Genomic DNA, 27,403 nt, shown 5'->3' with positions numbered 1-27,403 from the left:
GGAGTTTTGTCTGCGGCTTGTCCTGCTACACAGCAACAGCCAGATTGGTTACAGTCAGCGTTTGTTTTATTTGAACAGGGTTTGAGCAGCTGGCCCCCTTTCATTGACCATAACTCAGTGACTGGCATGAGAGTAGACTACAGTCTGTTTACACTTTCATTTAGGTTATAATTTGTGACTTACAGAGAAACCTTTAGGCACAACTTAAAATACATATAGAGGCAACTTTAGGCTAAACTTAAGTCTTGAGGATGCAATGCAACTGTCAGGCCTCTGAGCTCAAGCTAAGCCATCATATCCCATGTGACCTGCACTTATATACATCCAGATGGCCTGAAGTAACTGAAGTATCACAAAAGAAGTGAAAATGGCCTGTTCCTGCCTTAACTGATGACATTACCTTGTGAAATTCCTTCTCCTGGCTCATCCTGGCTCAAAAGCTCCCCCACTGAGAACCTTGTGACCCCCACCCCTGCCTGCCAGAGAACAACCCCCTTTGACTGTAATTTTCCTTTACCTACCCAAATCTTATAAAACGGCCCCACCCCATCTCCCTTCGATGACTCTCTTTTCAGACTCAGCCCGCCTGCACCCAGGTGAAATAAACAGCCTTGTTGCTCACACAGAGCTGAAAGGAATCAAACGCATTCCTCATATATCTCCCAACTCCCTGAGCCCAGCACGAGCCCAGCACAAACACATTCCTCATATATCTCCCAACTCCCTGAGCCCAGCACGAGCCCAGCACATTCCTCATATATCTCCCAACTCCCTGAGCCCAGCACAAACACAACCCACCATATATCTCTCAACTTCCTGAGCCCAGCACGAACACATTCCTCCATATTTCTTTCAAACTTCAGAAAAACACCACCTGGGAAATCTCCGATAAGGACACAGCGGGAACCAATAAAAAATGCTAAATGTATTAAATGTATTAACCAATTGTAATGCTGTAACCGAGAGAATTACCTTGTTCCCCTGTAACTTTACATATTCTGTTTACATCGGGCTATAAAAAGCAAGCACTCATATTGTTCGGGGCCCTCTTGTATGCTGTAGAATGGAGGGACCAAGTTCGAACTTGCAGTAAAGATCCTTGCCGCTTGGCTTTGACTCTGGACTCTGGTGGTCTTCTTTGGGGAACAAACGGTCCGGACATACCTGTTTGGTGGTCTCTTCACATGGACGCAACTGAAATTTGGTGCCAAGTGAAATTTGGTGCTGTGACTCGGATCGGGGGACCTCCTTTGAGAGATCAATCCCTTGTCCTCCTCTCTTTGCTCCGTGAGAAAGATCCACCCATGACCTCTGGTCCTCAGACTAACCAGCCCAAGGAACATCTCACCAATTTTAAATCAGGTCAGCGACCTCTTTTTTACTCTCTTTCTCCAACCTCTCTCACTATTCTTCAACCACTTTCTCCTTTCAATCTTGGTGCCACACTTCAATCTCTCCCTTCTCTTAATTTCAGTTCCTTTCCTTTTCTGGTAGAGACAAAGGAGATGCGTTTTATCTGTGAACCCAAAACTCCAGAGCTGGTCACGGACTCGGGAAGACGGTCTTCCCTTGGTGTTTAATCACATGGGGATGCCTCCTTGATTATTCATCCACATTTCATTGGTGTCTGATCACCACAGGGATGCCTGCCTTGGTCATTCACCCACATTCCCTTTGTCAGGCCTCTGAGCCCAAGCTAAGCCATCATATCCCCAGTGACCTTCACGTATACATCCAGATGGCCTGAAGCAACTGAAGATCCGCAGAAGTGAAAATAGCCTTAACTGATGACATTCCACCATTGTGATTTGTTTCTGCCCCATCCTAAGTGATCAATGTACTTTGTAATCTCCCGCACCTTTAAGAAGGTTCTTTATAATGCTCCCCACCCTTGAGAATGTACTTTGTGAGATGCACCCCCTGCCCCCAAAACATTGCTCTTAACTCCACCGCCCATCCCAAAACCTGTAAGAACTAATGATAATCCACTACCCTTTGCTGACTCCTTTTTCAGACTCAGCCCACCTGCACCCAGGTGAAATAAACAGCCATGTTGCTCACACAAAGCCTGTTTGGTGGTCTCTTCACATGGACACCTGAGACACCCTTGGCAGCAAGTCAATTGCCGAGATGCCTGCTTTGGCTGCTCACCCACAATGCAGCCCAGGGCTGCTCACCCACCCCTTCTCTCCATGTCTCTACCCTCTCTTTACTCTCCACTTTCCTGGGGGGCAAGCACCCCCACCCCTTCTTTCCGTGTCTGTACCCTCTCTTTTCTCTGGACTTGCCTCCTTCACTATAGGCAACTTTCCACCCTCCATTCCTCCTTCTTCTCCCTGAGCCTGTGTTCTCAAAAACTTAAAATCTCTTCACCTCACACCTGACCTAAAATCTAAATGCCTTATTTTCTTCTGCAATGCCACTTAACCCCAATACAAACTCAACAGCGGTTCCAGATAGCCAGAAAACGGCACTTTCAATTTTTCCATCCTACAAGTTCTAAATAATTCTTGTTGTAAAATGGGCAAAAGGTCTGAGGTCCCTGAAGCCCAGGCATTCTTTTACACATTGGTCCCTCCCTAGTCTCTGTTCCCAATGCAACTCATCCCAAATCTTCCTTCTTTCCCTCTCGCCTGTTCCCTCAGTCCCAACCCCAAGTGTTGCTGAGTCTTTCCAATCTTCCTTTTTTGTGGACCCATCTGACCTCTCCCCTCCTCCCCAGGCTGCTCCTCACCAGGCTGAGCTAGGTCCTAATTCTTCCTCAGTCTCTGCTCCTCCACCCTGTAATCATTTTATCACCTCCCCTCCTCGCACCAGGTCCAGCTTACAGTTTGGTTCCGGTCCGGCTTACAGTTTCATTCCTTGACTAGCCCTCCCCCACCTGCCCAGCAATTTCCTCTTAAAAAGGTGGCTGGAGCTAAAGGCATAGTCAAGGTTAAAGCTCCTTTTTCTTTATCCAACCTCTCCCAAATCAGTTAGCATTTGGTTCTTTTTCATCAAGTATGAAAAACCCAGCCCAGTTCATGGCCCATTTGGCAGCAACCCTGAGAGGCTTTACAGCCCTAGACCCTGAAAGGTCAGAAAGTTGTCTTATTCTCAATATACATTTTATTACCCGATCCGCTCCCAACATTAAATAAAGCTCCAAAAATTAAAATCTGGCCCTCAAACCCCACAACAGGACTTAATTAACCTCGCCTTCAAGGTGTACAATAATACAGTAGAGGCAGCCAAGTAGCAATGTATTTCTAAGTTGCAATTCCTTGCTTCCACTGTGAGACAAACCCCAGCCACATCTCCAGCACACAAGAACTCCAAACGCCTGAACGCAACTGCCAACGGTTCCTCCAGAACCTCCTCCCCCAGGAGCTTGCTACAAGTGCTGGAAATCTGGCCACTGGGCCAAGGAATGCCCACAGCCCGGGATTCCTCCTAAGCTGTGTCCCATCTGTGTAGGACCCTACTGAAAATGGACTCTTCAACTCACCTGGCAGCCACTCCCAGAGCCCCTGGAACTCTGGCCCAAGGCTCTCTGACTGACTCCTTCCCAGATCTTCTCAGCTTAAAGGCTGAAGACTGATGCTGCCCCATCGCCTCGGAAGCCCCCCAGACATTCACAGACGCCGAGCTTCAGGTAACTTTCACAGGGAAGGGTAGGTCCATCCCCTTCTTAATCAATACGGAGGCTATCCACTCCACATTACCTTCTTTCCAAGGGTCTGTTTCCCTTGCCTCCATAACTGTTGTGGGTATTGACGGCCAGGGTTCTAAACTTCTTAAAACTCCCCAACTCTTGTGCCAACTTGGATACGTTCTTTTTTTTTTTTTTTTTGAGATGGAGTTTCACTGTTGTTGCCCAGGCTGGAGGGCAATGGTGCGATCTCGGCTCACCGCAACCTCCGCCTCCCAGGTTCAAGCGATTCTCCTGCCTCAGTCTCCCTAGTAGCTAGGACTACAGGCATGTGCCACCACGCCCGGCTAATTTTGTATTCTTAGCAGAGATGGGGTTTCTCCGTGTTGGTCAGGCTGGTCTCGAACTACCGACCCCAGGTGATCCGCCCACCTCGGCCTCCCAAAGTGCTGGGATTACAGGCATGAGCCACTGTGGACACATTCTTTTATGCACTCCTTTTTAGTTATCCCCACCTGCCCAACTCCCTTATTAGGTTGAGACATTTTAAATTATCTGCTTCCCTGACTATTCCTGGGCTACAGCCACACCTCATTGCCGCCTTTTCCCCCAGTTCAAAGCCTCCTGCACATCCTCCCCTTGTATCTCCTCACCTTAAACCACAAGTATAGGACACCTCCACTCCCTCCCTGGCAGCTGATCACATGCCCTTACCATCCTATTAAAACCTAATCACCCTTACCCCGCTCAACACCAATATTCCATCCCACAGCACGCTTTAAAAGGATTACAGCCTGTTATCACTTGCCTGTTACTGCATGGTCTTTTAAAGCCTATAAACTCCCCTTACAATTCCCCCATTTTACCTGTCCTAAAACCAGACAAGGCTTACAGGTTCAGGATCCATACCTTATCAACCAAATTGTTTTGCCCATCCACCCCGTGGTGCCAAAGCCATATACTCTCCTATCCTCAATACCCCCCTCCACAACCCATTATTCTGTTCTGGATCTCAAACATGCTTTCTTTACTATTTTTGCACCCTTCTTCCCAGTCTCTCTTCGCTTTCACTTGGACTGACCCTGACATCCACCAGGCTCAGCAAATTACCTGTGCTGTACTGCCGCAAGGCTTCAGAGACAGCCCCCATTACTTCCGTCAAGCCCAAATTTCTTCCTCATCTGTTACCTATCTCAGCATAATTCTCATAAAAACACACGTGCTCTCCCTGTCAATCATATCCAACTGATCTCTCAAACCCCAATCCCTTCTACAAAACAACAACTCCTTTCCTTCCTAGGCATGGTTAGTGCAATCAAAATTCTTACACAAGAGCCAGGACTGCACCCTGTAGGCTTTCTGTCCAAACAACTTGACCTCACTGTTTTAGCCTAGCCCTCATGTCTGTGTGCAGTAGCTCCCACTGCTTCAATACTTTTAGAGGCTCTCAAAATCAAAACTGTGCTCAACTCATTCTCTACATTTCTCATAACTTCCAAAACCTATTTGCTTCCTCACACTTGACGCATATACTTTCTGCCCCGCACCACTACCTCTCAGCAAGCCGAACTCATTGCCTTAACTCGAGCCCTCAACCTTGCAAAGGAATAATGCATCGATATTTATACTGACTCTAAATATGCCTTCCATATCCTGCACCACCATGCTGTTACATGGGCTGAAAGAGATTTCCTCACTATGCAAGGGTCCTCCATCCTTAATGCCTCTTTAATAAAAACTCTTCTCAAGGCCGCTTTACTTCCAAAGGAAGCTGGAGTCATTCACTGCAAGGGCCATCAAAAGGCATCACATCCCATCACTCAGGTCAATGTTTATGCTGATAAGTTAGCTAAAAAAGCAGCTAGCATTCCAACTTCTATCCCTCATGGCAGTTTTTCTCCTTCTCATCTGGCCACTCCCACCTACTCCCCCGCTGAAACTTCCACCTATCAATCTCTTCCCACACAAGGCAAATGGTTCTTGGACCAAGGAAAATATCTCCTTCCAGCCTCACAGGCCCATTCTATTCTGTCGTCATTTCATAACCTCTTCCATGTAGGTTACAAGCCACTAGCCCATCTCTTAGAATCTCTCATTTCCTTTCCATCGTGGAAATCTATTCTTAAGGAAATCACTTCTCAGTGTTCCATCTGCTATTCTACTACCCCTCGGGGATTGTTCAGGCCCCCGCCCTTTCTTACACATCAAGCTTGGGGATTTGTCCCTACTCAGGACTGGCAAATTGACTTTACTCACATGCCCTAAGTCAGGAAACTACAATACCTCTTAGTCTGGGTAGACACTTTCACTGGACGGGTAGAGGCCTTTCCCACAGGGTCTGAGAAGGCCACTGTGGTCATTTCTTCCCTTCTGTCAGACATAATTCCTTGGTTTAGCCTTCTCACTTCTATACAGTCCAATAACGGACTGGCCTTTATTAGTCAAATCACGCATGCAGTTTCTCAGGCTCTTGGTATTCAGTGAACTAATGGTCTTTTAAAAACACACCTCTCTAAACTCAGCCACCAACTTAGAAAGGACTGAACAATACTTTTACCACTTGCCCTTCTCAGAATTTGGGCCTGTCCTCAGAATGCTACAGGTTACAGCCCATTTAAGCCCTTGTATAGACGCTCCTTTTTATTAGGCCCCAGTCTCATTCCAGACAGTAGACCAACTTGAACTGCGCCCCAAAAAACTTGTCATCCCTACCATCTTCTCTATAGTCATACTCCTATTCACTGTTCTCAGTACTGCCGGTTTACACTGTTCTGCAAGCCATCACAGCTGATATCTCCTGGTGCTATCCCAAACTGCCACTCTTAACTCTCTCTTAAAGTAAATAAATAATCTTTGCTGGCAGGGCTATGCTGAGCCTCCTTGGGCACTCTCTAATTGGATGTCCTGGGTCCTCCCAATTCTTAGTTCTTTAATACCTGTTTTTCTCCTTGTCTTATTCTGTTCTTTTTTCAGTTCATACAAAACCGTATCCAGGTCATCACCAATAATTCTATACAACAAATGTTTCTTCTAACAACCCCACAATATCACCCTTTACCACAAAATCTTCCTTCAGCTTAATCTCGCCCACTGTAGGTTCCCACGCTGCTCCTAATCCTGCTCAAAGCAGCCCTAAGAAACATCGCCCATTATCTTTCCATACCACCCCCAAAAATTTTCGCTGCCCCAACACTTTACCACTATTTCGTTTTATTTTTCTTATTAATATAGGAAGACAGGAATGTCAGGCCTCTGAGCCCAAGCCAAGCCATCATATCCCCTGTGACCTGCACATAGACATCCAGATGGCCTGAAGTAACTGAAGAATCACAAAAGAAGTGAAAATGGCCTGTTCCTGCCTTAACTGATGACATTACCTTGTGAAATTCCTTCTCCTGGCTCATCCTGGCTCAAAAGCTCCCCCACTGAGCACCTTGTGATCCCCACCCCTGCCTGCCAGAGAACAACCCCCTTTGACTGTAACTTTCCTTTACCTACCCAAATCCTATAAAGCAGCCCCACCCCATCTCCCTTTGCTGACTGTCTTTTCCAACTCAGCCCGCCTGCACCCAGGTGAAATAAACAGCCTTGTTGCTCACACAAATCCTGTTTGATGGTCTCTTCACACAGACGTGAGTGAAAGTAACTGTCCAGAATACATTTTTTACAAAAGATTTTTTTCAGTCACCTTTGCAGATAGGAGTGACCAGTGAGAAGCAGATGGAAGTCACTGGGTGTGGCTTCCAGTACAAGGCTCTCAAGGTGCTAGTTCCACTGGCAGTTAAGCCTATTACACATGCCTCTTGATTCTTTCTGCTGCCTGGGAGAAAGACCTGAGGACAGGCGCTGGCAGCCTGAAGGCCCGAGTGCATAATAATAGCGCAGTGGAGCCAAGGGATGGACAGAACCTGGCGGTGCCACCACTCCAGCCCTGGGTGCTTTTCCTTCTTTTCAACGGCGAGAATTGAACTTTTGTTTTTCTTATTTTAAATTTATATTTGCTCTTATGTGGCAGGCCAGGTCTCACTAACAGCTGGACAGGCCTCCGTAACCACTGTTTCAGCACTAGTTAAGTTAAATATTAAAAGCTGAAAGAGCCAGTGTCTTTATACAAAGGCCGGAATGTAACAAAAGCCCACCAAGAGTTTTGCCCAGGCCTTTCCTGGGCCTCATTGAAGCATGACAACATAAAGAAGGAATTCTTAACAGGACCTGTTCAAGATTAAACAAGTTTTTATTGGGGGTCTGAAGAAACTCCCCAGACTCCAACAAACAAGTTTATTGGGGGTCTGAAGGAACTGCCCAAACCTTCATGATTTAGTAGAAGACAAGATAAGGGTAATCACCCCTGGCATCTGCGCCCATCTAGATTAAGTAAACTTACTGGGGCTCCAGAGGAAGATCTTTAGGACTGATCTTAGTTATAGATTAAAATAAGTGAACCATTTACATCTTTACACACATGCACACTTACATGTAGACAGATAGTTTAGAAGGTATATAAGCTCTGGAAAACTTCGTAATTTTGAGTTGATCTGGCGATATTTTCCAGGCCTTTTCCCTGTACCCGGTTACCAAAATAAACTCTCTTTTTTCCCAGTTCATCATGAGAATAAGCAGCCCCACCCCTGGTTTGGTACAGGAACACTTACAGAGGCTGTAAGACCCAGAAGACAGGGTCACTGTTTCTTCTACACAAACTTGGCTGCTCTTTTGAATTTTCTGGGGTGTTTTTATAAATACTAAGGCTTGTGCCTCATTTTCCCAGTGTCTGATATCACCGACTTGGGGTGTGCTCTAGGCACTGCGACTTGTAATAGCTGCCCCTGGTGACTCTAAGGTGCAGCAAATGTGGAAGACCACGTCTTGGCGACGCCAGGTCCCTGGCTGGACGGCTGTCAAGACTGCGCAGCCCACTGAAATCTCCCCAGACTGGTTAGCGCCGGAGGTGCACCTCCGGGGTATCCTTTCTTCCGGAAACTCCGCCTTCGCCCTCGCCCCGCCTTTTCCCGGCTCGGCCACGCCTCCTTCCCCGCCCAGCTGTGGCCCCGGAAGACGCAAACCTGCAACAGCCGCTGAGCCTGCGTTTCGGAAGCGTGGATGTGCGCCTGCGCTGCGCCAGGGCCCGGCGGGCGGTTTGAATTTTGCTCCCGGAGTCGCAGTCTCATCATCCCGGGCTTCCAGCTGAGACTGCGGTATTCGCGGCTGGAGACCCAGCGGCGAGTAGCCTTTTGCTGCCGGACCGACTCGAGGTTGGAGTCTGTGTGTTGGGGACCCTGCCTTCGGAAGCGCCCCAGGCACTGCTTGGCGGCTGGGGGCCGCGGGCCGCGCCGGGCGTGGGGGACGACGGGGCTGGACGCTGGGGTGGATGCTGTAGACTCGCTCCTTCTCTCTCACCCGTGGAGTGGGTGGGAAACTGGTCCTTTCCCATTTCTCTGCCTCCTTACCGATCCCAAACTGTAAAGCCCCAACCCCTCACAGCGCAGGAAAAATGATTACCTGGGCCCATTTCTTTGACCGTGTAGGAGATTTTTAAAAACTGTGTCCGTATTTTGCGTGTTTAAAGAAAATACCAGTGTTGTCTTTATATATAAATAGTGCGTCTGTCCTCCTGAACCCTTAAGGAAAGGACTCAGGCTTATCCCCTTTACCCTGGTTTGGGATCCATCGATGGCCGAAGGCTCTAAGACGAGTCAGTACTGTACCGTGGTTAGAAACTGAATGTTGTAGAATTGAAAGAAATTGCTCTTGAATATTTGTGCTTAACCTTCAAAGACTTGTGATTTACTTGATGTTGACCATTCTTGGATTTCGAAAGTGAACAGAAATTTGTGTGGGTTTTCGTTACGAATATGTTTATATTTTTTTCTTCAGAGGCTTAAAGGATGGCCTCCTCAGATCTGGAACAATTATGCTCTCATGTTAATGAAAAGATTGGCAATATTAAGAAAACCTTGTCATTAAGAAACTGTGGTAAGTAAAACAGATTCCACTGACTTCGTATGTACAAAATGCATTTTGATTATTCCACTCTGAATGACATCTTTGCTTGGTTGAGTGACTGCATCTTAGGTAATTTTAGATTTTGAATAACGATTTTTTAAACAGTCCAATGTCAGTTTTAGTATTGCGGAGGATACTAAAAATGTTAGGTATGTTGAACAATGAACTGAATATTCATTAGAATTATTTACTTATGTTTTTCTGAGGCACATAGGCCAATGGTAAGATTTGAAGGTTATGTGGCATCCATGGTTCTACAGCTAAATGGAGATACAGTCATGCATTGCTTAGTGATGGAGATGTGTTCTGAAAAAGTGTTACATGATTTTGTCGTTGTGCAAACATCACATCATAGAATGTACGTAAATGTACACAAACCTAGATGGTACAGCCTACTACATGTCTAGGCTATATAGCCTATTGCTCCTGGGCAACACACCTGTACAGCAAGTGACTGTACTGAATACCTTAGGCAAGTCTAACACAATGGTGAGTATTTGTGTATCTAAACATAGAAAAGATACAGTAAAAGATTAACAGTGGAACACCTGTATAGGCCACTTACCATGAATGGAGCTTGCAGAACTGGAAGTTGCTGTGGGTGTGACAGTGAGTGAATGTGAAGGCCTAGGACATCACTGTATACTACTGTAGACTTTATAAGTACTATACACTTAGGCTATACTACATTTATATAAAAAAATCTTCAATAATACATTAACCTTAGCTTACTATAACTTTTTTACTTAATAAACTTTTTAGTTTGGCTTAGCTTTTTAATTCTTTTCTAATAACAGCTTAAAACAAATACATCGTACAGGTGTACAAAAATATTTTTATATCTTTATTAGTTTTTTTTTTACTTTTTTAAAACTTTTTAAACTTTGTCAAAAATGAATACACACACACACATTCGCCTAGGCCTATGCAGGGTCAGGATCATCAACATCTGTCTTCCACATTCACATCTTGTTCCACTAGAAGGTTGTCAGGGGCAGTACCATGCATGGAGCAGTCATCTCCTATGGTAACAATGCCTTCTGGAATATCTCCTGAGGGACCTGCCTGAGGCTATTTTACAGTTAACTTTTTTTTTTTTTAATAAGTAGAAGGAGTACACTCTAAAAAATACCAAGTATTGTATAGTAAATAACATAAAGTAGTAACCATTTATTGTCAATTATTATGTACTATACATAATTATATGTGCTGTACTTGTATAATACTGGCATTATAGTTTGTTTACACCAGCATCACCACAAACATGTGAATAATGCATTGCACCATGAGGTTATGATGGCTTCGATGTTACAAGGCAATAGGAATGTTTCAGCTCCATTATAATCTTATGGGGCCACTGCCATATTTGTGGTCCATTGTTGACTGAATCACTGTTATGTGGCACATCACTGTATTAAAAGGCAAGTAAAAAAAAAAAACTGATGTAGAGATCCATAGAAGTAAAAGTAGTCCATAACCCATCTTAGAGCCTGCTTTGGAGGAAGCTTATTACTCTATATCACTGGGAAATAACTAATTGAAAATAAAATAAATTATTTAAGCATCCATGAAGTTGGAGATTGTAAGTATCTTTGAAAATATTTTGATGTGCTGAAATTGGATGATGCAATGAAAGTTCATAGAAACAGATGATCTTTGTCAAATCTAAAATGTTGTTTAAAGAATTATATACACCCTAACCTTATCTGGGAGAGTAAAGGTTTATTTGCAGACAGAATTCCATGTGCTGGGAAGGTTGTGTTGAACTTGTCTTGTAGTTTGTATTATGAATTGGTAGTTTGAAAACTGTCTCAAATATGAAATTATAATGTTAGATAGGCCCTTTCGAATTATACCTCCCCTCCCAGGGACCTTGATATTCTCAGTCCTATATTGATAACTACTAATAAAGGAGCCTCATACATTTTACAGTTTATGGTTCACATACTCTGGAAAGTTAAAGCTAAAGGGACTGTGGGTTCATCTTAAGGAGCCCCCTTCACACCTGAGGAAATTGAGACTCTCAGAAGTCAGGTGGCTAGCCCAGGTCCCTCAGCTCGTGAGTACGGTTGGGTGACAGTTTCTGTTTCTTGATTCCCATGTTAGTACTCTTTCTATTTGTTGCCATTTTGATTGAAGTAAGTTGTAAAAGACTTTTAGATGTTTAATAATTTGTCTTGTTTACTTTCACTTTCTGAGGTTATGATTACTCTTGGATAAACAAATATAATTTGGAGATCTATAAAACTATCAAGCCTTGAATTCAAATGATCCACCAAAGCATGAGGCCTGGCCGAAGCAGTCAGACCCATTAGATTCCTACACAGTTGTCAACTGTCATTTTGTATGGGGGGAGAATAATTTGTGTGCCTCCATAGCCTATAAAATAAAGCCTGGTCATTTGTTTGCTACTTTGGCTTCTGTAACTGACTAGATCAGTACATGAAAAGCAGTGGCCAGACACATGCCTGTAATGCCAGCACTTTGGGAGGCCGAGGCAGGCGGGTTGCTTGAACTTAGGAGTTTGAGACCAGCCTGGTAACATAATAAGACCCTGTCTGTACACAAAATAAAAAATTAGCCAGGCGTGGTGGTGCTTACCTGTAGTCCCAGCTATTCAGGAAGCTGACGCAGGAGGATTGCTTGAGTCTGGTAGGTTGAGGCTACAGTGAGCTGTGATGGTGCCACTGAACTACAGCCTGGGTGACAGAGCAAGAAGACCCTGTCTCAAAAAAAAAAAAAAAAAAAAGTGGTAAACAACACCCTAAAATTTAGGTGACTAAAAGTTGAGATACCAGTGTATGGGGAAGAAATACTGTATTCAACTAATTCTACTGAAATTATTCTCAGTAGAGACATCAGTACTCTCATTTACTTGTTTTAGTTGTTATGAGCTGAGTGTCAAATGCAAGTAGCATTGCTCTATTAGATAGGATGATACACTCCTCATGATGATGATGAATGGCAGTTAGCATTTACTGAGTATTAGGTTTTAGACAGGGCTAAGCCCACCTTATGTGTACTTTCACCTATCTTCGCAGTAATGAGGTAGGTACTTGGTGTCTCTGACTTCAGGTCTTCTACCTGGTTCACTCTACTGCCTCCATAATCTACAGATACTGCCAAAGTCTGCTTTTACTTATGTGTATGTCATTGTTGTGATTGCTGGAAATGCAGATGGGAAACTTCAATTATGAAGGTAGTTTTTCTTTTGTGCTTTTAATCTGCCCTTAAATTTTTTTAAAAACTACTTCTTTTATTTCTAGGGAGGAAGGGACTCTGATTTTCTCATCCATCTCAAATCTCTGAAAGTTGCTAGAGAGAGGTGCTAGGAGGTGGGATTGGGACTATGAGAATATACTACTTTATGAACGTCTTACATTTGTTTTTGCCGGGTACCCAGGGTTATCACCAGCTTGTGACTTTTTATGTTACTTTGTTTGCTTAGGGGTGGTTTTGCATAGTGTGAATAGTGTTAATATGAATTCCAAATCCATATTACAAATTCTGAAAGAGAATTTCACCTCAACCTCACTCCTACCCCTTCCACACACACACCGAAGGGCCTGTCTAAAACGTAAGCTTATTTCTGTGGTGAGTGATTACAACTTTCACTGAAAATCTATTCATGAAGAAGGGTCCTAGCCTCATTTGAGATTCTCACTTCCAACACCCTGTATTTTAAAGCCCCCAAACCTTGGATCTTATCCCTATTAAAATCAAATATATTCTGATGCTGAGATTGACAACCTCCTGTCCAGCATTGCTCCACACTCCTCAGATTATGGCTGCTGCAGCCTCAGCTCACACATATTGCCTGGTGTGAGGGGGAACCACAGTTCCCCCTTCATATTGGAACCCTTGGAGATTTGCCTTTTTCTCATGAAAGCTTAGCTGTGGACGTAGAAGGATGCTTGTTTTACCTAACATTTCTACGTGTTTTAATAAGTGGAGGAATTTGCCAGAAACAAAAGATGCAGGGGAGACATTGTCCTTGCCTCTCCTCTCCGTCTCTTCCATACTACTTAGAAATGAGGTCTTAAGATTATCCATGGAGTCAGTTTCTAGGGACTAAAGCAATAGTCCTTTTTCCACCCCTCTCTAAGGTACAGCTATCTGTTCCAAGAGTTTGCATGAGTACTTGCAGCTACTGCTTTTCTATACACTTTGTTTTCTATTTTATTTTTTTTTATCACAGGCCAGGAACCTACCTTGAAGGCGGTATTAAATAAAATAGGAGATGAGATCATTGTAGTAAATGAACTTCTAAATAAATTGGAATTGGAAATTCAGTATCAAGAACAAACCAACAATTCACTCAAGGTAATGTTTCTCTAATGAGGAAGCAGTAAAAAGGCAATACATACAAACTCCCTAATCAAGTAATTCTTAAGGATGCTTTGTTTATAATATTTTTGTTTTATGAATTATTAATGGTACAGTATGCCATTTATGTTTTATTTTCCTAGTATAATGGAATTCGGAGCTCCACAGCTACTTCTTTCTGCTGATGACCAGTGGAATTGAACTTTACTAGAAAGGAGAGTTTGCTAATAATTCTTGGTAGCTTTAATTTAAACAATGATGTTCTAATAGAGTGGTATGTAAAGAACACCTGCTTTGGGTGAGGAGATATGGATTCTTGCCTTGGTGGTCCTTAGTATTCTCTGCCACCCTGAGAAAGCTATTTTACTTCTTGGGGTTTCAGGATCCTTATTTGAAAAAATAATGGATCATATTGAACTGTTTCTTAGCTCCCTTATATGTCTACATTTCTGTATTTTTATAAAAGGTAATATAAGGGTTCTCAGGTAAAGAAAAACTTGAGCCTCATTCACAGGCACATTTTGTTCTAAATAAGCCTTCAAATTGACTTCAGCTAATAAAAGTGCTTGTGCACTTCCTGATGGGGAAATAGTCTGTACCATAATTATCTCACGTTGTTAAAGCTGGGGAATTGCTCAGTGGGATTGAACAAGGGACCTCCCCGACTGCATTCAGCCTATAATCCTTAAGGTCTGTAAAGATTTTTCAGCTATAGGAATGGGCATGATTATGCCTATCACTCTATTAGTCAAAATGGAATTGGTATCCATGAACGTCATTCACCTTTTAAAGGAAAAGACATTATATAAATTCAAAACAGAAACCAATACTGGTATTTCAGTTCTAACCTGCTCAAGAATATCCAGGGTTAGGTGTGGGCCTAGAGAATGCTTGACTCAGAACTGAAGGCTATTTGGAATTTCTGTTCACATTGTGATTGGGAGCCAGATGGCGGGAATCCAAAGGCACAGAATATTTTCCTTATTAAAATTTGTATGAGTTCATAGCCTGAAGTTCTAGTAAACGTTAGAGAGCAAAAAAACCCCAGCTATCAAGTAGAAATTTTCATTAAGCTGGGATGTAGGTAGCCCACAGTGGAAGTCATCCTAAAGCAGCATCTTGTGCTTGCCAGCTGGGTATATTACCATGCTGTGATAATACAGTTGCTGTTACACAGGTAACACTGAGGAGCATTTGCTAAGCCAACAAAAGCAATTGATGATAATGAAAAACATAAGTTCTTTATATATTTCTTAGTTATCTCCCAAGATTAAAGTATTTGAGAAAGACTTAGCATTAGTCCTGCTTTGTAATTGCAATGTGATTATAGTGATTGTTCTCTGAAAAAAATCCAGTAGAGAAAAATATTACCACCATCCAAAAACAGCTCTAGAAACCAATTTTTTATTGCTGGATTCATTGCTTTTTCACTTCATTCTGCATTATTGGTACTCACAGTCACTGTGATTTTTTATTTTTATTTTTATTTTTGAGATGGAATCTCACTCTGTCACCCAGGCTGGAGTGCAGTGGCACAATCTTGGCTCACTGCAACCTCTGCCTCCCAGCTTCAAGCAATTCTCCCGCCTCAGCCTCCTGAGTAGCTGGGACTACAGGCACGTGCCACCACGCCTGGCTAATTTTTTATATTTTTAGTAGAGATGGGGTTTCACTGTGTTAGCCAGGATGGTCTTGATCTCCTGACCTCATGATCCACCCGCTTCAGCCTCCCCAAGTGCTGGAATTACAGGCGTGAGCCACTGCGACTGGCCATAGTCACTGTGATTATGGTTCACCATTTTCCCTGCTCTTTAGAATATCTGAAAACACACATGGGGAGGGCAGAAACTTATTTGTGAGCATTTTTAAATTTTAGGAACTCTGTGAATCTCTTGAAGAAGATTACAAAGACGTAGAACATCTTAAAGAAAACATTCCTTCCCATTTGCCTCAAGTAACAGTAGCCCAGAGCTGGTAAGTGTCTTTATAATTATTCTTGCTATCTGGATTCATAAACCCATGAAAACAAATACTTCAAAGCCTTTTGCTCTTCATGTACTTGCAGTTTTGTCAGCAATGATCTAGTTTTTTGTCACCTATACTAAAAACAGTATTTCCTACTATGTTCACCAGTTTTCTTATCTTGCTGTCTCTGAGGAAAATCTAACACCTCTTTCCCAGTTTGCCAAGGGCCAGTCTCTCTAGCCTCTCTTTTTCCACTCATTTCTTTTCCTTCGAGCAGTTTGTCAACCTCAGCTTCCTTGACATTTTAGGCAGGTTAATTTTGTGTTATGAGAATAGACATTGAGCAGTGTTCTTGATCTCTGCCCACTAGATTCTGGTAGCATTCCTCCTATCCCACCCATTCATGACAATGAAAAAGGTCTCCAGACATTGCCAAATGCCTCTGAGGGCAAAATCTTCCTCGACCCTTGAGAACCACTGCCTTTGGGTAAAAAAAGCGTAAGGAAGTTACCATTTTAAAAATAGCCAAAGAGGCTGGGCACAGTGGCTCACGCCTGTAATCCTAGCATTTTGGGAAGCCGAGGCAGGCAGATTGCTTGAGCCCAAGAGTTTGAGACTAGCCTGGGCAACATGGCGAAACCCCGTCTCTGCTAAAAATACAAAAAATTAGCCAGACACAGTGGCACACCCCTGTAGTCCCAGCTACTCAGGGAGCTGAGGCAGGAGGATTGCTTGAGCCTGGCAGGTCAAGGCTGCGGTGAGCCGGGATGGTGCCACTATACTCCAGTCTGGGCAAAAGAGTAAGATCCTGCCTCAAAATAAATAAATACATAAATAAGTAAAAGCCAAATGAACAATAAGCTTAGCTCTTTTTTCCCCTCAAATGTCTATCCTCTCTCTCTCTCCGCACTTACAAGGTGTGTCTGTGGCGGTTTTTTCCCCGAGGCCTTAACACCTGGCTTTTGGCTGTCATTGCCACCACACCTAGGGTGGTTGAAGGTCACAAAGAGGTAAAAAATCCTATGTCAGCCCTGGTTCTACTTCTAAGATTTCATTTTGCATACCGCCTTTTTGTTTTTGAAATTCTGTTTTCTGCACTGCCACTATGTTTTCTTAGTTGTCAGCCCACATCTCTGACTTGGCTGCCTCCTTTTTCTCTCCCCTCTTTTAGATTATAGATCTTTCCTACCTGCTTTACTCATTCTTGCCTAACTCCACTGTTAATGCTCTCAAATGTCCAGCTCTAGCCTTGATAGGACATCTAGTTCCCGTGATTCAGTGGCCTGCTTTGTATCTCGAAGACCTGGCTCTCTTGTTACCCACATATCCTCCCATCACCTCGGCGAGGAATTGGCATCTTTATCCTGTCTCGCTCTTTCTCACATTCCCTGTCATTGTACATCCAGCAAGAATTTGATCAGGGGAATAGGAGAAATTTTCTTCTAAGCTCAATATGGCCTAGCTTCAACTCTCAGGGATAGGTCAGAGCAGAACCTTTCTGTAGGTCAAAATGGTTATTTTTGGCTGATAAACACAGCAGGGCATAAAGGGAGCACTCAGGTGCTTCCTCAACACATGGTCAAGACAAACAAGTACAGGTATGATTCATCCAGTCTCACAGTGGAATCTCATATGTTAGGATTCACAGAAGGATTATGGTGCATTGGGCATCTTTATCTTGACAGCGTGCAGCATGGCCGAGTCACACCACCTCAGTAAGGCTAGTTGCCATCTGTGTCTGGCATTCGACTGTCATCTTGGGCTCTCACTTCCTGCCTTTCTGGGGATTCCCTTGGCTTGGTCCTGTGGCCATCCTCCCACTCATAATTCCAGGGCTTTGCTTAACTTCTAAGCTTTATATTATATTACATTTCTTGTTACCTTTTTATTACACAAATAATACATGTTGCTAGAAAGTGTTTGTTGTCAGAAAATAAAACTCATCTGTAATTCTACCATTCAGATAAGGTAGGGTATAGCTTTCCAGATTTTATGTAACTACACATATATAACAGGCATTTCTTCTACCTGTTATGATGTGTGGTTATAGCAGCCCCTACTGTTTCTTATATCTGGTGTCGTCTTTCCTGTGTCTTGACTTACTGCTGGCCACATCCCTGGCCGTTAAGGAACCTAGGAGCTATAGTGTGTTTCTAGACTTTGTTTGCTAGTGGGGCAGGAGATATATTAGTAGGCTTCTCACTCGCTCTAAAAATTGGGCAGATTGAATCCGGGGTGACCCATGATCATGCTGGCAACTAAAATGACTCTGCAATCCACAGGGACTGACACGAGCAACCATCAGGATAAATTAGAATAAACAGAAGTCTAAGGTAACTGACGTTTCCAGATTCAGAGTTAGGGATGTCAGGAAGGGGTTAAGAGAAGCCATGAAGCCACAAAGCTGTTAACTTACTGACTTTGAGGAGCCAGTGGGAGAACTAACAAAGATATCATGTTACATGTAAATAAATATAGCTATATTACTGAAGATTTGGGAACTTAATTTTTCAACATTTCCTTCACTGTTTAGATTTTAATGAACAATAGACATAGGAATACAAAAAAATGTTGACAATGAGATTATAACAGGATGAGTTATGTATTTATTATTATTTTCAGTTGGGAAAACTTTGCAGTATGCTGCTTATTTCTGACAATTGCCTGTATGTATGTACATCTCTGTTCTGTAGTGTTAAGGGATCAGATCTTGATCCTGAAGAACCAATCAAAGTTGAGGAACCTGAACCCATAAAGAAGCCTCCCAAAGAACAAAGAAGTATTAAGGAAATGCCATTTATAACTTGTGATGAGTTCAATGGTGTTCCTTCGTAAGTATTTAAGATAAATAATGTTCAACCGCTTAATTATCAACATAGATGATTGTTTAAATCATAAAGTTTAATTATATTAATTGTAATATGCTATGTTCAAATATTGATCTTTTTAAAACGTTTCACATTATACTGTGAAAATGCAGTAAATTTTTTGAAGATTTTTGTTGTAAAACCCCTTCATAGAGAGATCTAGAGATGGATCAATTCTTTGCTTAAGTCCTCTCGGACCTTTCTGTGTTACAGATTTACCAATTATATTATAGAAGTAGACTCAGTTTTGTGGTAATTTTAAGGAAATTGAATGAGTTGTGTAGACTTGAGAATGAGAATGGAGTATGTTGTGTTTGGTTTCCATTTGTGCATTGCACCCCACACTTGTTTGAGCCTGTGCTATATTCCAGGCCCTGGGTCACTCTGAATAGAAGAATGAATAAGACAAAATGCTTCCCCCAGAGGGAGGTCTCCCTTGCCTCTTACATGTGGCAATAATGGGGAACCAATTATGAAAATCCACGTTTTTAAACTCATAATTCCAGGGCTTTGCTTAACCTCTAAGCTTTATATTATGTTACATTTCTTGTTACCTTTTTATTATACGAATAATACATGTTGCTAGGAAGTGTTTGTTGTCAAAAAGTAAAACTCATCTGTAATTCTACCATTCAGATAAGGTAGGGTATAGCTTTCCAGATTTTATTTAACTATACATGTATAACAGGTATTTCTTATACTTGTTATTATAGCAATGTAGTTATGCTGTAAATGCAACTTACTATCCTTTTATTGTGATAATTTTTCTATCTTAATAGTCATATAATATATAGCTATCCAATAACTTATTGAAGCATTTCCTCATTACGTATTTGGCTTGACTTTATTGTTATAAATAAGGGTACAATGAAATATCTTTTAGACAAGGCTGTTTTGCAATTTTTTTATTTCCTTGGGATAGAGTCTTAGGAGGCAAAGATCATGATTATTTTGCTTTCTAGAGAGTTATTCATACCAGTTTGTTTTGGTTGTTGTTTTATTTAATAAAGTGTATTTCTGCCGGGCGCGGTGGCTCAAGCCTGTAATCCCAGCACTTTGGGAGGCCGAGGCGGGCGGATCACGAAGTCAGGAGATCGAGACCATCCTGGCTAACACGGTGAAACCCCGTCTCTACTAAAAAAATACCAAAAAAAAAGAAATTAGCCGGGCGTGGTGGCAGTCGCCTGTAGTCCCAGCTACTCCGGAGGCTGAGGCGGGAGAATGGCGTGAACCTGGGAAGCGAAGCTTGCAGTGAGCCGAGATCGCGCCACTGGGGGCGACAGAGCGAGACTCTGTCTCAAAAAAAAAAAAAAAAAAAAGTGTATTTCTTAGAACCTTTGTTAGGTTTACAGAAAAATTGAGCAGATAGTAGTGTTCTCATACCGCTTCTTCCCTGCACATAGTTTTCCTCAGTAACAGAGCATTGGTATGACATATCTGTTACAGTTGTCAAACCAATATCAATACATTACTATTAACTAACATCCTTAGTTTATGTTAGGATTTATTCTGTGTTGTACATTTTGACAAAAGCATGATATCATGTGTCTACCATTACTGTATCATACAGAAGAATTTCACTATCCTAAAACGTTTCACTGTACTAAAAGTGCCTTGTATCCCACCTCTTTCTATCTCCCACTGAACCCCAGAATGTTCTATGGTTAGAATCATACAGTATGTAGCGTTCTCTGACTGGCTTCTTTTACTTAGAAATAAGGATTTATGATCCCTTGTATCTTTTTGTGGTTTGATAGCTCATTTCTTTTTAACACTAAATAGTACTCCATTGTATGGATGTACTGGTTTCTTTATTCATTCACCTATTGAAGCAATCTTAGTTCCTTCCAGTTTGGTGCAATTATGAATAAAGCTGCTAAAAACATTCATGTGCAGGTTTTGTGTGGACATAAGTTTTCAACTCATTTGGGTAAATACTTAGGAGTGTAATTGCTGGATCGTGTGAGAGTATGTTCAGTTTTGTAAAAACCTGACAATGGCTATACCATTTTGCATTCCCATCAGCAATGACAGGACATTCCTCTTGCTCCACATCCTCTTTATCATTTGGTATTGCCAGTGTTCTGGATTTTAGCCACTCTGATAGGTGTGTAGCGGTATCTAATTATTTTACTTTACAATTCCCTAGTGACATTTGACATTGAGCATCTTTTCAGCAAGTATTACAGTCCCCTGCTCTACCAGCTGAGCTATCGAAGGGAATGCTGAGCATCTTTTCATATTGATAAACTTATTTTCCATTTGCATATCTTCTTTGATGAGATATCTGTTCAGGTCTTGAGCCCATTTTGAGGGTTGTTTGTTTTCTTCTCATTGAATTTTAAGAATTCTTTTCATATCTTCCTTCCTCTCCTCTGGTATTCCCATTACCTGTATGTTATACTTTTTTGTGATTGCCTCACAGTTCTTGGGTTTTCTGTTCTTTTTTGTATTTCTCTTTGCATTTTAGTTTGGGAAGTATCTATTGACGTTCTCTATTGATGTATCTTCAAGTTCACTGATTCTTTCTTTAGCTGAGTCTAGTCTGCTGATGGAGCCCATCAAGGGCATTCTTCATTTCTGTTAGAGTTCTTTATTTCTAGCATTTCCTTTTGATTCCTCTGTAGAGTTTCTATCTCTGCTTTCTTTCTTTGTCTGTCTATTCTTGCATTTTATCCTTTTTCCATTGGAGTCCTTAGCATATTAAACATAGTTATTTGAATTAGTGGTTTGATACTTACAAAATCTCTGTCATTTCTCAGTCTGCTTCTGATGCTTGTGATGCTCTCAGCCTGTATTTTTTCTTATGCCTAGTAATTTTTGTTGAAAGCTGGACAAGATGTATCTGCATGATAGGAACTGAAGTATATAGGCTTCTAGTGTGAGATTTTATGTTGATATGTCTAGGAGCTGGGCTATGTTTAATGGTTGCTATGGTTGTAAATGTCAGATGCTTCAATTTCTTCTAGTTCCCATTTCTTTTGTTTGTTTGTTTTGAGATGGAGTCTAGCTCTGTCACCCAGGCTGGAGTGCAGTAGCGCGATCTCGGCCCACTGCAAGCTCCGCCTCCTGGGTTCATGCCATTCTCCTGCCTCAGCCTCCAGAGTAGCTGGGACTACAGGCGCCCGCCGCCACCATGCCGGGCTAATTTTTTGTATTTTTAGTAGAGACGGGGTTTCACCGTGTTAGCCAGGATGGTCTCGATCTCCTGACCTTGTGATCCGCCCGCCTCGGCCTCCCAAAGTGCTGGAATTACAGGCGTGAGCCACTGCACCCGGCCCTAGTTCCCATTTCTTTTGTCTCCTCTGTCGTCTTTGGGTTTCCTTAGAAATTTTTTCTTAATAGATTCTGTGTCTTGTAGCTTGCTCAGTGTTAGTTCACTCATGCATTCCTGTAACCTTATTGTAGTGGTGGTAAGGTGTTGGAGAGGAGAAGCATTCTATAATCTTATGATTAAATCTCAGGGTTTTTAAGGGTTCTGCATCTCTGGCCTGTGACCTTCTGAAGTGTTTCTTAGCTAGACGGGGCTGAAATTGTCTAATTACCCTTCCCCTAGGTCAGATAAGGTTCTAGTCAAGTAGTTTTCCTTGAGGGCAGGTCTTTGTTTTGAATAACAGAACTGCTCTACTTTTACCTGCCCTATTTCAAAATAATTACTTTTTCCCTCCTCTTGCTGATGCTCAGGAGAATTTTTCTCTGATCCTCATTTTGAAAACCTGGGTGGAAGGCAGGGGTGGTTCCTGGAAGTAAACTCGTGAAAGTACGGGGGTTTCCTAAACTGGATCACCAGGAGTTTTTAACTCTCAAGCTAGTTCAAACTGAGCCTTAGCAGTTTGTCAGTTACTATTTGAATGTTCCTGCAGTTACTCACTCCAGTGGCTTCTATTCCTAGGAAGCTGTGATTCTCTGTATTTGCTTGTCTCTCCTGTTTTGGAGGCAGTGTTTGGCCCTGTGACCTCGATTCTCTGAGAAGAGTTACCAGCTTTCAGTTTGCTCTTGTTGTGAGGACGGCAGTGACAGTTTCCAAGCTCTTGACACGTCAGAGTGCTGCATACCAGTTTTTACTCCTGTTGTAGTATGTGAGAATGCCCAACCTAATCTCACACCTGCTAGTGTTACTTACTACTTAAACATTGCTACCAGTTAGCCACTTGAAAAATACCTGGCTCTTTCACAAGTCCAAGAGTAGTGAGGATGTTGACATTGCTCTTTAGTCTTTTTTTTTTTTTTGGCCGGGGTGGGGGGGTCATTTTGTCATTTCCTTTGACTTTGTTTTGTTTTGTTTACTACTTCTTTTGTTTTTGAGACAGTCTCACTCTGTCCCCCAGGCTGGAGTGCAGTGGCATGATCTCGGCTCACTGCAACCTCTGCCTCCTGGGCTCAAGCAATTCTCATGGTTCAGTCTCCCAAGTAGCTGGGACCGCAGGTGTGTGCCACCACACCCAGCTAATTTTTCTATTTTTAGTAGAGATAGGGTTTCACCATGTTGGTCAGGCTGGTCTCAAACTCGTGATCTCAAGTGATCCACCTGCCTTGGCCTCCCAAAGTGCTGAGATTACAGGTGTGAGCCACCACACTGGTGGTCATTTCCTTTACTGACAGCTTTATTTTCATGAAAACTGTTTGATGCTCTGATGCTATTCAGCTTTGGTCTTTGTGTTGTTGCTCATTGGCTGAGCTAATGTGAAGAGCAGATGACTGTGAGGGACAGTGGAGTAAAGGATTTTTGGAACACGCTTCCATGGAGAGCTATTGGAAGGAAATTAGAATGGTCATGGTGGAGTATTCATTTTTCAACCTGGGGTTATTTAATCAATGAGAAATGAAGATAGAAGATTAGGGTAAAAAATCATGTTTTCCAAGCATAGAGTTTTTATTTACTTTAAAACAAATGGTGCTGAGAGTAGAGTTAAAGTGGAAAACATTGGCAGAGATTAGGGATGACTATTGAGCAAATCAAGGTGGTAGTTGAGAGGATTTGAAGGAATTTATAAGTGCATTGTGGAGAGCTGAGGTATTAGAGTTTGTAGAAACTGGTTAGAAAAAACAGGACAGCAAAAATGAATTTAGAAAAGAGAGGAATAATGAAAATGAGTGCTTTTTGGAAATACGAACATTTTCTTTTTTCTTTTCTTTTTTTTTTTTGAGACGGAGTCTCGGTCTGTCGCCCAGGCTGGAGTGCAGTGGCCGGATCTCAGCTCACTGCAAGCTCCGCCTCCCGGGTTCACGCCATTCTCCTGCCTCAGCCTCCCGAGTAGCTGGGACTACAGGCGCCCGCCACCTTGCCCGGCTAGTTTTTTGTATTTTTTTTAGTAGAGACGGGGTTTCACCGTGTTAGCCAGGATAGTTTTTGTATTTTTAGTAGAGACGGGGTTTTACCGTGTTAGCCAGGATGGTCTCGATACCCTGACCCTGTGATCCACCCGCCTTGACCTCCCAAAGTGCTGGGATTACAGGCGTGAGCCACCGTGCCCGGCCTAACATTTTCTTTTAAATAAACTTTTATATCATTTTATCAAGGAAGTTTTGACTAGAAAGCTGCTACTTTGAATAGAAGTGAAGGACAGAGCTTAACTCACTGAACTTACCATTTGTTGAAGAGACAAATTGAAGCAGATCATCAAGTTTTGTTTTTGGTGTGTTCAAAATATTCAAAATTGTGAGTCTCCTATTTTTATATTCTAAGACTCCATGGTGACTGGGAGGACGGACAGGAGGGAGGTTAAAGAGTAGAATTCAGAGTGAAATAGACAGTGCTCTAAGGGCATTTGAGCTAGGGCATAAAAAACATCATGGCTACTCTTTGGTTCTTCTCTGCCCGGGCAGCTTCCAGTCACTCACTCCTGTACATTGCCTACCCTGTTAATTCCTCTTTGTCTTAATTTTCATTGTCATCCTTGTTGTGGTCTTCTTTGTTGCCCTTCATCTTCCCTTCCTCCTCCTCCTTTTTTTCTCTTTCTTTCTCTGAACAAGTAATGGTTTTTACATAGCCCCAGAGTGCTATGAGTTGTATAATTTATTAATATTTAAATTTTTCCTTTGTCACATTTAAAGATTAATGTTTAAATAAACTTATATGTTGCAGTTAATCAGTCCATTTGAATCAGAATTTGAGAGCTTATTTAAAGTTATCATATCAGTTCTCCATAGGTAAACAGTAGAGGTTAATAGTTAGAGAAGGTAAGCACTGGTGTGTTGTCACCACTATTTAATTATTCAGCTGTCTGGTTTATTTGGAAGTTGATATAAAATTGTTCTTATAAAGGGTACTATAGTTTTACTATCGTACAAAGTCACCATACTTAACGTTTTTCAAGGAAAGTAATTTTGTATGATGATTCTTTAAAACAATAATTAACCATATACCTTTTTACAGGTACATGAAATCCCGCTTAACCTATGGTCAAATTAATGATGTTATTAAAGAAATGAACAAGGCAGTAATTAGTAAATATAAAATCCTACATCAGCCAAAAAAGTCTATGAATTCTGTGGCCAGAAATCTCTATCACAGATTTATTGATGAAGAAACGAAGGATACCAAAGGTAAAATGGCAGCATATATATGTGTACATGTGAACTGTTCTGAGTATAACTAAATCATGGGAAATTAATTCCCAACCAGGAGCAGTTATCCTACCAGGGGACATTTTACCATGTCTGGAGACGTTTTTGGTTGTTGGAGCTGGGTGCTCCTGGCATCTAGTAGGTAGAGGCCAGGGATGCTGCTGTAACAGCTGGCAGTGCACAGGATAGCACCCACAAAATGAATTATCGGGCTCACAGTGTCTGTAGTGCTGAGCCTGAGAAACACTGCTAGATAGAGTCTATTGTGGAACTATGCCCAATGTTTTCAGAAATTGAATAGTAATGATAACAGCTAGTCCTGTTGATATAGCTACTTTCTGTACGGCAGAGAGTGTGCCAAGAGCTTCAATCCTTACAACACCCGTGTCACTTACTATTATTACTCCCAATTTGCAGACTAGGCAAAGAGTTGTCCAAGGCCATCCAGTTAAGTGATAGCACTGTTATGGGTTTTATTCTGGTAACCACTACATCATATTGCTTCTTGAAAAGTGAATTGTTCAAGCGATACCAACAGATAGCTAGTGACCTAATAAATATCATGCATGCAACTTCTATGGATAGAATAATTATTATTTTAGCAAGAATACTAGTTACTGATTTTATTGGATACTAACAGTAAAAATGATTAATACCATTCATATTCACAATTTAATGTATTAAAGACTCTTTTGCAAGTTGGCCTTATAAAAATTAGCACTAATATCTTTATTTTTAGGTCGTTATTTTATAGTGGAAGCTGACATAAAGGAGTTCACGACTTTGAAAGTTGACAAGAAGTTTCACGTGTTACTGAATATTTTACGACACTGCCGGAGGCTATCAGAGGTCCGAGGGGGAGGACTTACTCGTTATGTTATAACCTGAGTTCCTTGTGAACTTTTGAACGGACCAATAGGGTATAGAGGCTATTTCTATTATTTTCTTATATATAAGTTTTTTTAACTTTTAGTCTTTTTTCCTTTTTTTTCTTTGAGACAGGATCTTGCTTTGTCACGCAGGCTAGAGTGCAGTGGCGCAAACATGGCTTACTGCAGCCTCAACCTCCCAGGCTCAAGTGATCCTCCCACCTCAGCCCCCTGAATAGCTGGGACTACAAGTGTGCACCCCTATGCCTGTCTAATGTATTTTTTGTAGAGATGGGGTTTCACCATGTTGCCTAGGCTGCTCTTGAACTCCTGAGCTCAAACAATCCACCTCCTCTGCCTCCCAAAGTGCTGGGGTTACAGGCGTGAGCCACTACACCTGATCTATTCTTGTTTCTTACAAAAATAAAACTTTTTTGGATAAAGCTTATATATTTTCAAGATTTACCTCCTTTCACCAAATATTTAACTACCTGCTGAATAAGCCTCTGTACTAGGCACATAATAGAACTAAAAAATGCTCATGTCCAGTTTTTGTGTTGAGTGGGCAATGCTGCAGACCCCAAAAAGATTGGGTACAGATTGGTGTGTGCCTGCTGTAGTCCCAGCTACTCAGGAGAATTGCTTGAACCCAGGAGGTGGAGGTTGCAGTGAGCCAAAATCGCGCCACTGCACTCCAGCCTGGGCAACAGAGTGAGACTCCGTCTCAAAAAAAAAAAAAAAAAAAAAAGGAAAAGAAAAAAAAAGATTGAGTACAGATGTGACATTGGAAGAAAAAGATCAAGATGATGAGGTTAGGATACCCAGGCCCTTTGTACTTAAAGATCACTAGTGTCTAAATTCCATCGATGGTGTTTCAGTCTATAGGTAAACTTCCTGGAAGCTGGATTTGGAGACAGTTTATCATCTGATTATTGTGCTTTCCTATAGCTTGTTAGGGAGCAGCTTACCTGAAATGCATTTAGTGTACACCTGTCTGTAAACTTCAACCTGTAATGAAAGTGTAATAAAGTTGATGTGATAATGTGATATAATAAGAAATATATATTTGATCTTCCTATCCAGTTCCTTTTTCAGAGCTCCTAAAACGCTTGTAATTTCCAAAGTGATGGAGTGCATCTTTTGTTCTAATATTTGGTCTTTGACCCCAGTTCCTG

General features: G+C 42.0%; 1 protein-coding gene and 1 long non-coding RNA gene across 3 annotated transcripts; both read left to right on the top strand.

The window, feature by feature from the left end:
• The first annotated feature begins 1,066 nt into the window (after positions 1–1,066).
• Positions 1,067–7,243, top strand: LOC123569981 (uncharacterized). The gene is made up of 3 exons (XR_006693865.2): positions 1,067–1,362; positions 3,457–3,634; positions 6,863–7,243. It is a non-coding gene; the product is annotated as an uncharacterized lncRNA (long non-coding RNA).
• A 1,490-nt stretch (positions 7,244–8,733) lies between these two features.
• Positions 8,734–27,275, top strand: SKA1 (spindle and kinetochore associated complex subunit 1). Of its 2 annotated transcripts, XM_005586696.5 has the most exons (7): positions 8,734–8,883; positions 9,506–9,604; positions 13,833–13,957; positions 15,837–15,934; positions 18,619–18,756; positions 25,169–25,338; positions 26,099–27,275. In XM_005586696.5, exons 2-7 carry the CDS (start codon positions 9,517–9,519, stop codon positions 26,245–26,247), a joined length of 768 nt encoding a protein of 255 aa, XP_005586753.3. In that variant the 5' UTR covers positions 8,734–8,883; positions 9,506–9,516; the 3' UTR covers positions 26,248–27,275. The 2 variants fall into 2 exon arrangements, with proteins under 2 accessions (XP_005586753.3, XP_073878340.1); XM_074022239.1 differs by lacking the exons at positions 25,169–25,338; positions 26,099–27,275 and adding an exon at positions 24,313–24,462.
• The last annotated feature ends 128 nt before the right edge of the window (positions 27,276–27,403 follow it).

Source organism: Macaca fascicularis, chromosome 18 (genome assembly GCF_037993035.2).
Source record: "Macaca fascicularis isolate 582-1 chromosome 18, T2T-MFA8v1.1".
NCBI classification, from domain to species: domain Eukaryota; kingdom Metazoa; phylum Chordata; class Mammalia; order Primates; family Cercopithecidae; genus Macaca; species Macaca fascicularis.
The sequence above is the reverse complement of the archived record's forward strand: the minus strand, read 5'-3'. Positions and strand labels throughout refer to the sequence as shown.